The 17092-nt window shown below is 38.0% G+C and overlaps 1 protein-coding gene across 2 annotated transcripts in view; it reads left to right on the top strand.

Annotated features, from left to right (window-relative positions):
• Nucleotides 1-17092, top strand: part of NEK7 (NIMA related kinase 7) — a 117556-nt gene that overhangs the window by 94468 nt on the left and 5996 nt on the right. For both annotated transcript variants that reach the window (XM_060232351.1, XM_060232352.1), the window contains exons 8-9: nt 882-976; nt 6812-6925. In XM_060232351.1, the coding sequence (XP_060088334.1) occupies nt 882-976; nt 6812-6925 (209 nt within the window). The remainder of the gene's footprint in view (nt 1-881; nt 977-6811; nt 6926-17092) is intronic.

Genomic DNA, 17092 nt, shown 5'->3' with positions numbered 1-17092 from the left:
CTAAGCCAGAGCATTAAAAATGCTCATCTGGACAAGTCAAAACTCTTCCAAAATGTTCAGTCCTGCATTCCCTCCAAAATAGCAGACTATACCATATCATTGGAACAGCTACTAAAAAATCATGCAGATAACATTTTTTCATAATTTTGCATAAGTTGAGACCATTAGAATGCGTGTGCCAAATGGAATTGCCAGTGGTTTAAAACAAAAATGTGTATGGTTATTTAAATAATCTTTCATTAAAGCAATAATTGTTCCTATAGCATTCTATGATTTTTGTAAACATTATGAAGATGAGGTTAAAAAAAAAAGAAAATAGGATTTTAGCCACTGTAAAACCAAGGTTCTTTGCTTGTCATCCTTGTTATATACTAGGGCCTAGTCTCGTTTGCTGAAGAAGATATTCCCTTTAGTTGCACTACCACTGAGAAATTTATTTGTAATAAATGCTGTACAGATGAGGAAATGTTCTACTATATGCCCATACTACAGTTTTATATGATGAGTTTATAAATTGCAACTGAGTAATATAGAATGTATGTTGCTAAATCTTTGGTGGGATTTGTTGATAATTTTGTCCTTGTATTTTATAGCAGGTTTATTTCAAAAATAGAAATACAAAAACGTTAATAATAAAAGTTGACTTTATAAAAGCATGGTTACATTACTTAAATACATTTGCCATTGCACAAGTTTATAATCATTTACTGCAGCCATGTGCATGGCCTCATTTATGTTGCTAATAGTTGTTTTAATTAGCTTACATCAAGTAATAGTTTTCCCCCCAACCAAATTCTTGAAATATTTGTTTATTGAAAGTATTGTGACAATGTTTTCAGAATTTGTTTATTAATTAAAGTATATTTCTGAATTTGCTACAGTGGGAACACCTTATTACATGTCTCCAGAGAGAATCCATGAAAATGGATACAACTTCAAATCTGATATCTGGTCTCTAGGATGTCTGTTGTACGAGGTAATATTGGCAATTTTAGTAAGCGCTATCTGTTGATGACTGCTGCTTTTGAAAGGCCTCTTTTTAAGATCTTCTCTGTGTTTTTGCTTCTGTATTCCTTTAGTTATAAATTGGTATGAAACAAAACTGGAGGAAACAGAATCTTTTCATGCCAATAGTGACAAAAATTAAGCAAAAAACGCATTCCTCAAGATCAATCAAGATCAATGAGACAGTGTCATCATTCACTTTGATTTGTAATGGATCCTCATCTTACGTGGAAATGAAGTCAGCATTTAGATGTCATGAGAAGCTGTAATTAAACGGAGACTTTCTGCAGATCACAGTTTGTCCTGCCCTCACTCTTTCTCTCCCTTCCATGCAGAGTGCCATGGAGCCTTCTGGGCTTGAGAAGCTGTCAGGCGACAAACAAACTTCCTTTTGCTCATGCTCTTACTTTTGAACATCATGGGGAACTGGATTTAGTTTCAAGAGTTCTCAAACTCCGGAGTCTCCCCATGGAAGCAACAGAGGAAAGAAGGCAAAACAGGAAAACTGTGTTATGCCCATCATGGAAACTCTGTTTAATCATAGTTTGCCATAAGGTCTGAATGCAGTAATTGTATTTGTAGTATATCCTCCTTAGCAGCACACATTCAGCACCAAGGTTAGCTGTGTCAAGGTAACAGGTCTAAATGGAAACATTTCTCAGACATTTAATGAACATGCCAAGTTTGTAGTACAACTGACAAGGGTTATTTGACCTTTTATTGATTTTCAGAAAACTTCTCTGCAAATGAAATCCTAGAAACACTGCAGTCTCACATTTGCAGGACATTCCTGTTTAAAAATATTGGATCCAATATGGGACAACACTCCTGTACCTTTTAAGTGTTGCTTAGAATGTAGCTGTCAAAATCTTTACAACGGCACCGCTGTTAAAGGAACAACATTATTGTTTGTATAGTTGATATATAACAACCATACCTCCTGAAGACTGGCATCAAATAATACAGTGAGCAGACATTGTTCCTGGTCCTGTACACGCTAATTGCAGTTCCAACCATTCTAGTAGCTTAATGCTAATTATACAGAAATCAACAAGATAACCAAGTTCAACTAAATCCTTTAGGACATGCACAGCTGCTGCTATGATTTCTCCCACTGGGCTATACAACTGCAACCCAAATGCTCTCCAGAGGGGCCTTCAAAAGCATCCAGGTGAGGTAACAAACCACCTGCCTCCATGATTCAGCAGAATTCATTCTCAGTCACTATAAACACCTGCAAGCACAAAATTTGTATATGTGACTTATCAGTTTTGCATTACTTTGTGCTACAAACATTTTTACTTTTTTAAAGTGCTGGAATAAGTTTCTACCTGCTCTCATATACAGAGAGTCTCACTCTAACTTCATGGTCCATTATAGCTCTACAAACAGTTGTGCTGCCTTCTAATTTTTACAATGTGAATTGCACACATGAGAGCTATTTGAAAGAAATTATTAGGCCCATATACATCAGCATCTATTAAATAATGATTCCATCAACTATTGGAAACATTATGTGAATCAAACTGATAACTCCAGCAGATGACCTTCCAGCTGCCCTTTGATATTGTGACTGAGTGATATGAACCTGTAGCTGTTTAAAGACAATCAATAAAATGAAGTGTCTGGGTCCTGAGATAGTTAATTTATGTAGATTAAATTTATCAGATGGAGATGAATAGGATTTAGAAGTCATGAGACTTTTTGAACCAAGACACTTGTAAAATTGGAGCTATATCTCCTACTAGGAAGCTCTTGTAGAAGGGCACTGATCTAGGGAGCCTGCTTTGCACCTCTGCAAAAATTTGTGTGCACTCAGTGGTCTCATTCTGTTACAGCGGATTTTTCTGCTGTATAGTAGGCCACTTTTGCGTTTAGTCTGTTTTGGAGGGCTCTCTATCAGAGAAGGAAAAAGTCCTTCATATACAGATTTTCTCATGTTACTTTTTGTATATAGATTTTAAGAAATAATTTAATAAATGCTTTACAATCAAATAAAATGGCCCATGAAATATTTCCTTTGCACATCTCTAAGACTCACTGTGGGAGTTCTGTGAAGTAGAGTTTTCTTTGATGCATTCACTCATAACATTTATGCATTTCATTAACAATACTTTCTTTTTATTTTTATTCTCACTGTAATGCAGTAGAGTACTTTTGCATATAATTAGAGTTTATCAGGATACCATCTATTCATGCATTTAGATCCCCCCCTTTTTTATTAAGTGGAAGTTTCTGTTTTACAGACTTAACAAACATGGCTTCTGGTGCTAGGGTCTTGGATATATCACAGCTACTTAGCAAACTTGTCCATTTTGTTTGATGGTTAACAGACTTCACTAACCTGAAGTTCAGTCAGCCATAATTCTGTAGAATGGAATTACAGTGGCCATGATTCTTTGTTATAAAAATTAGTGGTGGGAAGAGGTAAATCTAGGCCTCTTTGCAAATCAGTTCAGCTAAGCAGCTAGATTTTAACTACTTAATTCTATTAACAAAGAATACAAATATTTAAACTGAAGAATACAATGAACTGGATTTTTAATTGCAACATTTCCCCTACATGTATATTGTAAGGTAAATTTTAAATTGTTTTCAATCATTATTTTTTTGCATTTAAAAGTTCCATTTGTCTCTTCAAATTAACCAAAGGAACACTTGAAATTTGTTCACGAGATCTCTATAAAGTCCCTAATGACCTTTCCATGAAATCTTTCTTCAGTTAATGTTTTAATTCAGCTCTTAATTTCTGGCAGTTTAATTTGATTTTCAACTAAATTTGTTACTTTCTGTCCCTTGCTATTGTATGGTGTATTGTTTACGATTTAAGCAATAATTACAGCCTCACCATATTACTAAGATTTTTTTAAAGATTCATTTTAAACTCAGAGAATTAGCCTTTCAAATATTCCTGAGACATATTAAAAATCCTCTAATCACTGGTTTTAATTGATATGCAACAAAGTAGACTTTACTAATTAAAATCAAGATGCCATGCTTTCGCTACATGGACCTTTACATGGAAAAGTAGGTTTTACACATTTCCTTTATTGTTCAGCGCAGCAATTGCATCCTTACAGGGTCGTAGGTTGGTGGCTTACAGTTCCCAAAAAAAAGAGAGAGAGAGTGAGAGAGAGAGAGCGCTGCCACCAGCCCTGAAGACAGACAGTGGGCTTTCGTCCCTCAGACACCCCCAGAATACTAATCAGGAAAGTCAGACCCTGGAGGTCAGGGAGCAAGTCAATCATTCTAGCGATCGTCTCAGTGTGGAGGATCAAATTAGCCTGAAAAATTCAGCTGCTGGGAGGAGAGGGCGAGCAGCTGTCAGGGGCAGCAGCGAGATGCACTAATGAACCAGATGAATAGTGCAAAAGCTTGAAAATAAAAACAGGACAGTTGACATTTTTCATCTGTCAAAGCAGGAGATGCATGAAAATATAGTATTCCTGTTTTAACTCCTTAGGGGACATTCAGCTTCTCCCTCTCTCTTTCTCTCTTTTAACACTGCAGCATTCAAACAAAAGTACTTTTAATGAACACCTAGCGTACCAGCAATGAGTATCTTTGCATTTATTTTGAATTTCTGCATATGAGCAGATTCTGTCATTGGAATTTCTAGCTTTGATTTTTGTCATTACTCTTAAAAATATGGCACAAGTTACGTTTGTTTCAAGATTTAATATTTTGGAGGAGGAATACAGTTGGAAAATGGGGTTTTCCTTCAGAACTTGTATCCCTTGTGCTCTTGTGAGGTTTTAAAAATGAGCAGAGTATTTATGTTTCCTAATTAGTATGCACAGCTGTAATGTGGTTGTTGGGGTTTTTTTGTATTCTTGTTCTTCTCTTGTGTTGTATTTCTCTTGGCATTTTCCTCACCAGAGTGGCCTTTTATTAGTGTACCCTTGCTAAGACTGTAGAATTTGGTCATGAAAGAGTTAACATTCTATCTGGAAGACCACAAGACAGATGAGAGCCATTTTCAGCTTGTCCTGTCCCTGCTGAAGCTCACTGAGTAGCACAGCATGGACTAGCGTGTTTCACACACACTCTGCCTGTCTGGGGAATGTACACATTGTCCTTCCAAAATCAAACTTATTAGCACATGTAGAAAAGGGTGACTGACTTTGGGGCAGCGCTGCACTCCAAGTAGTGCTCACACTGCTTTGGTTCAGAGATTTAAAGGGTTTAGAAGCCAATGCAAACGGGTTTTTTTCTTTCTTTCTACAAATCCTTTTAAAGTTGGGAAATTTCATCACAGTATTTGTTTGCCTTTGAAATGTCAGGTTCTAACATGGTTGCGAAATAAGTATTAGATGTATTAATGACATTTTAAAGCTGCTCTCTTTTTTTCTTGGGGAAAAAACACCTTACAAAATATATGTATATTTCCCCTTAGATAGAATATGTTGTTGTATATGTAGCTGTACATGTGATTACAATATATGTGTTTGATTTCTCTGAGATGTAATAGGTATCACTAGCTGCAGATTTTTGGACTGTATCCTTTATGTATAGCAGAGTTCTTTTAAGACAGAAAATGGTTCTGTACCTCAAATTTAGATGCTCACTTTTTCATATTTGGCTAAAGAGATATTGAAATTGTATTAAAGAGAACCACATAACTAAAAAGTTAGATGTATGAATAACAGAGATTAAAATTTCTGAAACTAGGACACAATAAAGAAAGTGCTAAAAAATCTGTCCTTTTACCCAAGAAGGTGTCAAGACAGGAATATCCAGTTTCCTGTTGGTTCCAGAAAAGCAACTGGGGCTCAAGTCAACATGGATGATTTAGGGAAATGTGCATATCCATTTAAACAATGTACATAGAGAGGTGATCTTTTCTTACTTGGCAATCTTTTAAAACTGCCCTAACTGCTAGAAATGTTTCAGGGTAGAAATTCAGAGTTGTTTTGTTGCTGCTGTTGTAATTTTAGATCATGCAGGTTCATTGTGCTGTGTTTTGGTATATTATTTGAAACATAACTTAGTATTTAGGATGAAATAAGGCCAAGATCCAGAGGGCTACTTTAGGCATGCCTAAGGGCCTGCACACACCCTGTGGGGTTTTCCAACAGTTTTCTTAGTACTGCTGAGTACCATACCACATCATAAAGCTCTTTTGAAACTCCTCTCAGCTCTAAAAGTAGTTTGGGTTGTTGCTTAGAGTAGGAGATTATTTTTGAGAAACACAAGGAAGCCATTCCAAAGTTGTATGGAAGCAGACCAACATTTATATTGATTGATGTCTATAAATCAGCATTTTAACATTTTCTTTGTTTGCAGGCAGGGCTTTTTTTGAGCAGGAATACACAGGAATGCAGTTCCAGCTGGCTTGGCAGGGGGTGTGGCCTAATATACAAATGAGTTTTGGGCTTTCTCTACAAAAAGCCCTGTGTGAAACAATGGTGATATCAGGGGTGTATGGCCTAATATGCAAATGACTTTTTGCTGGGCTTTTTCTACAAAAAAAGCCCTGTTTGCAGGTTAAGGACTACAAAATGAACATTTGTTCATAATAATCTGGTTTCAGAAACTAATTTTAATTCATCTATAGTATGTAAACAGTTCATAACAATATTAAATGTTATAGTCAATATATATCATTTCAAAAACAAATGTCTCATAATAAAAGTTGCTCTAAAATAAATACAACTGCTGATGGCAGAGCAGAAAAGATGATGGAGTATTTGTTCAGTTTAAATGTGCATTGGACATATAAACAAAATATAGGGTTTCTTGAAAATGTCTCCAAGGAACTAAATGTGTTTGGCTGTATTTGTCTTTTTGTTTCTCTTGCAAACAGATGGCTGCATTGCAAAGTCCATTCTATGGTGACAAAATGAACTTATACTCTTTATGTAAAAAGATCGAACAATGTGACTATCCACCTCTTCCATCAGATCACTATTCAGAAGAAGTGAGTATAATGTCTTTTGGTGGGGGGAGGCTTTTGAGATAAATTACCTATATTCAGAGATGCCCCTTTTTAAAAAGTTCCCCATTTGTCCTGGAATCTTGGGGGCACAAACCACAGCTGTTCACAGTTCTCATTTATTTCAATGCAGAGGACTTGTCCATTTTGAGTAACAGGAACCTGTTCTGATCCCTGAAAGTGGAGAAAGTGGCATGCTATCAACTTGGTTCTGGGTTTGAAGCACATTTCTATGTGTGGCTCAAGTGCTAGCAAAGACTGCTGCAACATAATAGATGATACTTGTCTCTGTCTTCTTTTGTGACTGTGATCCTCTGCAAGAGATTAACATTTAAGGAACATTGTTAAGGAGAAATCACTGAAAATAGATGCTCTTAGCACCTTAGTTTGCTACAGCATGGTAAGCAGTTGCTGTTCCAAACCCACATTCTTTATGATCACATTATCATGATCCTATGCTATTGCGTGTTTTCTGAGGTATTTATCCTGTGGCAATCTACAATCCCTAAATAACCTTCCAGTAATTTGGAAAGAGAATTTCCATTTGTTCACCATGGTCTAAATGCCAGAATTGATCTGGTCAAACAATTGTTATGTATTGCCAAAAGACAATTCATCTGCATTCGTGTAAGCCCTTCTAAATCACTAAAGGATGCATGGAAAAAAATAATTTTCTAATTGTTTGTCACATTATAAACATACCCCTTACTAAGGGGACACAAAGAGCATGATCCTTCCCTGCATATGTACAGTGCTTCCATATGAAGGGGTTCTTACAGGGCATATAACAGAGCATTGTTTCCTTTCCCATGTAGTATGCACAGGTGCTTCATCATATCATTAAATAATGGGAGGCTGATTGTGATCAGTTTCCCTATACCTAGCCAGCACTCCTACTTTGCTTGCTCAAGAAATACAAGCTCAAAGTTTCCATTTCCTGTGATGGCCTGGTATGAGCCCATCTATGCAGTCCGTATGAGGGTGCTGGACGGACAGGTCTCTGTTATGCCCTGTGGGGATCCCTCTGCACTGTAGCTGCTGCACCCACATGGAGAACAAATGTGCCATGACAGTGGTGATCTCAGAACGTACAACTGTCCTCTGTGTCAAAACTTGTGTTAGTGATCTTTCTCTTTGTGTTAAATATTGAAGGGTTTTTTTTTTAAAGCAGGACATTTTGAATGCTGAACAGGTTAAGTATTATATTGTTAACTAATACAACTAGACACAAAGAGATATGTATATCTCTTTCTTTTGTATATGAGAGAATGCATATTTGTTCAAGTGTATATTGTAACATTCTGCTTGAGTTTAGGCAAGGCAAAATAATAGCTCCTTGCAGCCGCAGACCAACAAAGAGGCTATAGGAAGTTATTCTAGTTACATGAATTAAAGATAATGTTGAAACGCATATAAACGTCCTCTCTGAAATATGTTTTGTAAGTATTAAAGTCTTGCACTGCTTAGGTTACAGCTGGGAAGCAATTTGTAATTCTAGTCCAAGTATCTCCTGTTTCTCACTTTTTTGATAATTAATAGAGCAGACGAGAACTTGTTGGTCTTTTTTTAAAAAATTCTTTGTCGTATATGACAATTCTTATAATTCTATTATAGTTTGAATAAAGAGGGTCTTTTTTTGAAAGAAAGACCATTACAAGGTGAGATAATTATATCCAATAGACAGTATGTGCAGCATATTTTTAATGTGGTTTTCCCAATTAGCTGTTTTTCAGTGGCCATTTTTAATTATTATGTTTTTGCAGAATATAAATATGGCACTTCATATAGGCAACTTCAGAACCGGAGGCCTAGAAATACAGTAGGGTGTGAACAATAATGCAAAATGATAGCGAGAATGTCAGGGGCTGTTCTTTGTTGTGTCATTCATGCTGTCTTCCTTTTTCCACGAAGCGCATGAATATTTCACGTATCTGCATCCTCATCCTCTATTCTTCTTGACTAATTTTCAGACTGTCTGAATTTGCATTTCACATGGTAGCTGATTAGGAGATGCCGAGTGCAGCAGTGAAGCCTCAGCAGGCGGTTGCCATGGTGACCTTCAGCAGGATTTTAATGATGATACCACTAGTGGTTCGTTGAAGTCGGCCTGCCTGCAGGGCTACTTCACTGCAGCTAAGTGTGAAGTTGGATATATGGATTCTCAGCCAAGGGGCAAATATCAAAGTCCGGCCCGAATAGAAGGTCTCGGTACTGGGAAAGGGAAATAGATCCTACCTTTGGTTTTAGGAACTCTTTTTAAAAAAAACTTAGTTTGCATAGTTTTTGGAGGGGAGGGGGGTCACAGAACAAACGTGTTTCCTTCAGTCAGAAATTGAGGGATTTACTTTTAACATCCTTTGTTTTTAATATAATTGTGCCTTGTAACAGCCTAGGAGAAAGCGGGATATGTTTTCTGTCATAAGTATGGATATAATTTCTTAACAAAATAAGTAAAAGACATGCATACCATTAGCAGAGTGGGTAAATTACTATTGTAATGAGTTTGTCGCTGGAAAATCATACCTGATATAAAACTTTATTTTTTAAAAAAGGGAATATATGTACAGATTTCTTGTATTTCATAATATAGTTCTACATTTTCAGAGTCTTGTACAGACTTGGAACTGCAAAAGAAGTAAAGGCTAAAGTGTAACTGTCAAAATGCAGCAGTATCCTAAAGACTTCTTCTAGAAAATTTAGACTTCAAACTGTTATCCAAGTTGAAAAGTGCACTCAGTTCAGCAGCTGAGTTCAGGGATCACTGAACAATGAAATCCACTTGAATTTTTTATGCGAATAAATTTGATGAAGGAATAAAATTGCTTTGCATGGTTTCTATGTGCTTTCACATAAGAATATTTTAAAACTAATGACAAAGTAGCCTCAGATCTGTTTTATTATATCTTCTCTGTATTTGTTTTTTGTTTCACTATAAACTGATCTTGTTTTGAGCATTCAACCTAACTTACAGGGATTGATTATGGATCAAACTGCCACACTGTAATAAGGACTCCGGGCCTTTTATTATTGATTAGAAAGCACTGAATTTACAAACTGTAGTGTAATTAATTAAGTGTTTTAAGTGGAGACAGAAAAGATGCAGAGTTTTTTTTTTGGGGGGGGGAGGTACTTGTGATATTCCTTGTGATACCAGTCACCCTTCTCACATGCTATTCTCTCTTGCAAGTCATTATCACACACCGTGGCTTTCTATTGTGATAAACCTGGCTCTTCCTTTCCTTTACTCTGTTTCTCCAACAGTTCCATTTGTTCCTTAGACCTAGTGTGCTAGCAGCTTTTCTTTAACTCCTGCACAGTTAGAATCCTCTCAGAACAGCACAGCCACTGAACTGAAGGACAGGACATTTCAATATAGTTTCAGTATGCTGAAGTCAATACTAACTACACATATTACAAAGACTACAGCCTGCATTCCTTGCAGGTTATTCCCCTCCCCTTTGTTAAATATTTTTGATTTGGGGGGCAAACTGATGAGCCAATGTTTTTCTGAAAAGCTTCCTGTTTGGTGCATTTCTTTGGACCTTAATGATCTCTCTATGCAATCACAGTGAGTGCCCTAACATTATACACAGCTGACTTTGACTTCCATATGGATAAATAGATTATTACCTAGATATTCTACAAAACTAGTACAGTATAAGCTTTGTTATCAGGCACTTGATTATCCAGAACAGTCTCATTAACAGGCATCATTCAGAAGACAAGCTCTGCGTACCTCTACTTTTTCAAGCATGTGCACAGTCCACTCCCACATCTCCAGCTGGCCATCTCAGGACATTGTGGGGCTTCTCACAGGCAATGATGCCAGCTGACATCATCCTTTGGTGCCTACTTCCCATTCATCTTGTCTTGAGCTTCTTGGACGCTAGAAGGTTCCTGGCTACTGCATATGAAGATTGGGGTGGGGAGGGTTCTGCCAGTGGGGACTGTTGCCATGGCCTTCTCATTGGTGTGGTGTTTTGTCACTGCAGATTCTGCTGTGGATAGTGGGTAGGGCAAAGCAATAAGATTGGATGTCTGGCATTTGATTAACCTATCCCCATGAATGCCAGATAGCAAAGCTTTTCCTCTATATGAATACATGCTTTGTTATGATGATATTCCACCAGATGAGGTCTGCCAAAGATACCTTTGGGCACCCTTTTTTTGTTTAATTTAATGCTGTGGAAGAATTTGTTAGTAATGAGTTTGTACCCCCAAATCCATATCTCTCTTAAGTGCTGATTAGGTCACTCTAACCTTGTTGATGAACATAGTATATCTAAGCTGCTAAAGTGGTTTTTGGAATCCTGCAGGCCAGAATGCTCAAAAAAATAAGGATGAGTTTACGCACACACATTCATTTATCGGCAATGATGATTTGCATATTTGCCTGACAGTTTAATCACCACACATAAAACTTTCAGATCACTCTATATCCTCAGTGCAGTCTTGTGTTTCCAACACACACTGTTCCCAGTTTTGCAGAAAGTCCTGAAGTGCTGTATAATCAAATGATGGATAAAAGTTATTTATTTTGTTAGTTCATTTAGATTCCTTCATGGCAACCCAAAGCAAGTTACTTTTTTCTTGTGTCCACTGCTTTATCCTTACAACAACTCCGTGAGGTGTGTTAAAATGAGGGTATATGTTGATCCCAAAGATAAGCAGCAAGCAACTACTGTGCATATGTGTATGAACAAATCAGGAAATGAGCTTAATTTTACATTCATGGTCCTGCTTAAAGTGACTGAGACATGATATGGAACAGGTCAGATCTTTTCCTCTAACTCTGCAAATATCCCATTATGGTGAGACCTGGTACATGCGCTTCCTTCTCCTTTTAAATCAGAAGTACCATGCTAACCAAGCATCAGTTGCTTGGGCACTGACATGAATCATCCATTTCACAAAAGAAAGTATCGGAGTGGTGGTGGAGTTTGTGGATGAGTACACACCACAAAAGGATGCTGCAGGCCTTAGTGAATATGTGATCCAGGGATCATTCTTTAAACAAAACTTTTTTTCATTTTAGAAGTGGAACTCAGTGCTAGGTTGCCTTTCTTGGTCTTGTCCTTTATCCAGAGCAAGTTGTTCAGAGCCCTTTAGCATCATCTGCTGTCCTGGATGTAAGCCAAAATAGATGAAGTATCCTTATCTTCCAAGACCTTGCAGTGTTCTATTCTTATACCGGCATGGACTTCAGTAGATGGTTCCTAATAGTTTAGCATACAAATCTTCCTTAGAACAACAGAATGATAATGATTTCCATAAGAACTTTTGTGTAAAGATCCTGATGTTCAGATAACTTTCTCATTTTTCTAGTAGAAAACTATAATTTTAATGAAAAAGCTACTACGTTGGGTATCCAAATACTACCTGGTAGACTTTTTTCTTCTCCGTTTACTCTATGGATGATTAACTGATCCAGTCCATGTGTTTGGGTATGTGTTCGTGTGCATTCACATACAATCAATCTCTGTGTGCCTTGCATGTAAATACATTTTGGAACTCTTGCAAGGTGGATTGTAACACATTTTGCCTTGCATGCAAACACATTTTATAACCCCTGCAAGTTCAATAAATAATAATAACAGGTGTGGAGAAGTGGGACTTGCCTCCATCACAACAATATCACTAATATTTCTTTATTGCACATAGGAATATGTGCCACCAATTTACTTAATCAGGAAAAAGTTAACTTGGAGAAATCATTGGAGAGGCAGCTCAACCAGGACAAAGCCATGGTGACCCTAATGCCTAAAGATAGATTTTATTCCATGTTAACAATGTGCCAGATTTGAGGCCATGTACTGTGACCCACTGAGCTCAGGGAGGGTCTCTTAAATTCAAGCCTGTTCCAACCAATATAGCAAAGCCCCTCATGGCCACTGTGCTCACTGGAACAGTGATGGTGAATGCCTATGCTCTGGATAAGTGACATTTTAATGTTTTAAATCTAGGTTCTTTGTCATCACAGCAATTTCTAAACAATATCTTACCTGTGTCAGTGTTGTGGTTTAGGGTGGTTCTTTCTCTTTTTTTGTCTTTTTTATGACTTGAGGGACACTATTTTTTTTTCTTACTTGGAGACTACAAACTTGTTAAAGTGAAAAGAAATGTGTCCCGCTGCTCCCTACTACCAGGCTAAGCTCCAGGCAAAATACTGTCATTTGTGCTAAGTTCACAGAGGAGGTTAAGGAGAATAAGCAGAGCCGAAGGAGGATGCTGTTCAGGGATGCAACAGGAGCCTCTCCACCCCCCAACTTGACTACTGTCCCAGTCTGCCTTCAGTAGAGCATGATGATCATCTCATACCTGACAAGAATATATTGCTATCCTAGCAGCTCAGCTCAGCCTAATTCACGATAGAATCCCCTGGGTCTGGCACATGCTACTGATGCGATGAGCTCATGTTAATAGGATAGCTTCCCAGCTTCAAAGAACAGGCAAAACAATTATAGTCATCTATCAGGCTATTCCGTAAGAGATTATCAGTTTTCTGCACATCTTTCCAAAGAAAGTGTTGCCCATTGTTGTGCTTTTAGAATATATGTTTTAAGGTCATCATGTGTTTCAGATGGGAGTCAATGTTTTATCTTCAGCATATGCATCAGAAGTTCTTAGATGTTAAAAAGTCAGTCTGCATTGCTATTGGCCTCCATGATCATGAAAGTTTATGTCATCTTCCTGGTGTCTCAGCTCCCAGTGTCTGCTGCCGTAGCAGTTCAGCTATGAGCCCTTTTGCAAGCTAGTTACTCAAAATGGAAAGTAATTTGTTTACTTCATGCAACTCATATACAAAACCATTTTAAAATCACTATGATGCCACAGGGAGATTCAGTTAAAAGGGAATCTGAAACATCCAGACAACATTCTGCATTGCAGCACCTTGCATGTTTTGAGTGTTAAAAATCTTGGGCATGAGCCATCTCCAGGCAAGTGTAGGGCTTTGTTTACCCATGGAAGATGGACTGTGTCCCTGACCTATTCACTGTGGAAGTCTGAAGTTTGCACATTTCACTGGGCCCATTTATATACGAACCTTATTAGAGAACTCAGAAAGAAAACTTACGGAATATAAAACTTTTTTTGTTCAGTCGCACAGTTGAGTCCGACTCTTTGTGACCCCGTGGACAAAATCACGCCAGGCCCTCCTGTCTTCCACCATCCTCCGAAGTCTGCTCAAATTCGTGTTTGTTACATCAGTAACACTGTCCAGCCATCTCATCTTTTGCCGTCCCCTTCTTCTTTTGCCTTCTGTCTTTCCTAGCAACAGGATCTTCTCCAGGGAGTGCTCCCTTCTCATTTGGTGGCTGAAGTATTTGAGCTTCAGCTTCAGCATCTGACCTTCCAGGGAGCAGTCTGGGTTGATTTCCCTTAGGACTGACTGATTTGATCTTCTTGCAGTCCAAGGGACTCTCAAGAGTCTTCTCCAGCACCACATCTCAAAAGCATCTATTCTTCTGCGCTCAGCCTTCCTTATGGTCCAGCTCTCATAGCCATACATTACTACTGGAAATACCATCGCTTTGACTATATGGACTTTTGTTGGCAGGGTGATGTCTCTACTTTTTATTATACTGCCCAGGTTCGCCATAGATGTCCTCCCAAGGAGCAAACGTCTTTTAATTTAATGGCTACAGTCACCATCTGCAGTGATCTTGGATCCCAGAAATGTGAAGTCTGTCACTACTTCCATGTCTTCCCCTTCTATTTGCCGGCTTGTGCTTCATCCAGGCCAGCATTCCGCATGATGTACTCTGCATAAAAATTAAATAAGCAGGGTGACAATATACATCCTTGTCGAACTCCTTTTCCTATTCTAAACCAGTCAGTTGTTCCATATCCTGTTCTGACAGTTGCTTCTTGACCCTTATACAGGTTTCTCAGGAGATATGTGAGGTGGTCTGGTACTCCCATCTCTTTAAGGACTTGCCACAGTTTGTTGTGATCCACACAATCTAAGGCTTTAGCATAGTCAATGAAGCAGAAGTAGACGTTTTTCTGATACTCCCGTGCTTTCTCCATAATCCATCGAATGTTGGCAATTTGATCTCTAGTTCCTCTACCTCTCCGAAACCCAGTTTGAACTTCTGGTAGTTCCCGATCTACATACTGCTGAAGCCTAGCTTGTAGGATCTTTAACATGGGAAATGAGTGCAATGGTGTGATAGTTTGAACATTCCTTGGCATTACCCTTCTTTGGGATTGAAATATAAACCGATCTTTTCCAATCCTGTGGCCACTGTTGTGTTTTCCAAATTTGTTGACATAATGTGTGCACGCTTTAACAGCATAATCTTTTAGGACTTTGAATAGCTCAACTGGGATACCCTCATCTCCGCTAGCTTTGTTGTTAGTAATGCTTTCTAAAGCCCATTTGACCTCACTCTCCAGGATGTCTGGCTCAAGGTCATTGATTTCACTGTCATGGTTGTCTGGGACATTGAAATCCTTCTTGTATAATTCTTCTGTGTTTTCTTGCCACCTCTTCCTGATCTCTTCTGCTGCTGTTAGGTCCGTACCATTTTTGTCCTTTATCATGGCCATCTTTGAACGAAATGTTCCCTTGATTTCTCCAATTTTCTTGAAAAGATCTCTTGTCCTTTCCATTCTATTATTTTCCTCTGTTGCTTTGCATTGTTCCTTCAGGAAGGCCTCCTTATCTCTCCTTGCTGTTCTCTGGAAATCTGCATTCAGTTGGGTGAATCTTTCCTTTTCACCTTTGCCTTTCGCTTTCCTTCTTTCCTCAGCTATTTGTAAAGCCTCATCAGACAGCCACTTTGCTTTCTTGCATTTCTTTTTCTTTGGGATGGTGCTGATTGCTGCCTTCTGTACAATGTCATGAATCTCCATCCATAGTTCTTCAGGCACTCTGTCTATCAACTCTAGTTCCTTAAACCTATTCTTCACCTCCACTGTATATTCATAAGGGATGTGATCAAGTTCAAACCTGAACGGCCTAATGGCTTCCTCAGTTTTATTCAGTTTAAGCCTGAATTTTGCGATGAGTAGCTCATGATCTGAGCCGCAGTCAGCTCCAGGTCTTGTTTTTGCTGACTGTAAGGAGTTTCTCCATCTTTGACTGCAGGGTATATAATCAATATGATTTCTGTGTTGCCCATCGGGTGATGTCCACGTGTAGAGTCGCCTTTTCGGTTGTTGGAAGAGGGTGTTCGCTATGACCAGCTTGTTCTCTTGGCAAAACTCTATTAGCCTTTGCCCGGCTTCATTTTGTTCTCCAAGGCCAAACTTGTCAGTCACCTTTTGACTTCCTACTTTGGCATTCCAGTCCCCTATGATGAGAAGGACATCTTTTTTTGGTGTTCATTCTAGAAAGTGTTGTAGATCTTCATAGAACTGGTCCACTTCAGCCTCTTCTGCATCAGTGGTTGGGGCATAGACTTGGATTACTGTGATATTGAATGGTTTTCCTTGGATATGGACCACGATCATTCTGTCATTTTTGAGATTGTATCCCATTACTGCCTTCCTCACTCTCTTGTTAGATAGATAGATAGATAGATAGATAGATAGATAGATAGATAGATAGATAGATAGAGATATAAAACTTACTTTCATATAAGTATGCCACAATCTAGCATGGATTTGTACATCTTAAATCCAATAAGAATGACCTTGGTTCCAATGCCATGGTACAAATATTTGCAACTTCAATACCTATCCTCTTCCATTAAATTAATAAAAAGAATAAGACATCCACTGTCAAACTTTGAGAATACCTTAAAATAAATTGACAGTGCAGAAATCAGCAGAAATGGGAGAAAGAATGCAATATTAAATTTTCACCTCAAGATTGGGATTCTATATGGAATGCTTATGAAAATATAACTAGCGTTATTTCGATTAGATGGCAGAATTTCAAACTTATGTCATTATGGTACTCTACCCTACAAAAATGGGCTTTTATAAATACTCAAATTAAGCCTGTTTGTTGGAAACAGTGTAAGCAAATAGGTTCCTACTTACACTGGTGGTTCTGGGGTCCAAATAATCTTTGGAAGAAGATAATAAATAGAATTTTAGAAATCACAGATGTGCAGATAAATTTAGCTCCTGAGTTCATTTTGCTAAATTTTAGGAAAGACTCTAAAATATCCTCAATTAATCATAAAAAATAGCATTTTT

This window comes from Heteronotia binoei, chromosome 2, assembly GCF_032191835.1.
Source record: "Heteronotia binoei isolate CCM8104 ecotype False Entrance Well chromosome 2, APGP_CSIRO_Hbin_v1, whole genome shotgun sequence".
In the NCBI taxonomy this organism is placed as follows: Eukaryota; Metazoa; Chordata; class Lepidosauria; order Squamata; family Gekkonidae; genus Heteronotia; species Heteronotia binoei.
The sequence above is the reverse complement of the archived record's forward strand: the minus strand, read 5'-3'. Positions and strand labels throughout refer to the sequence as shown.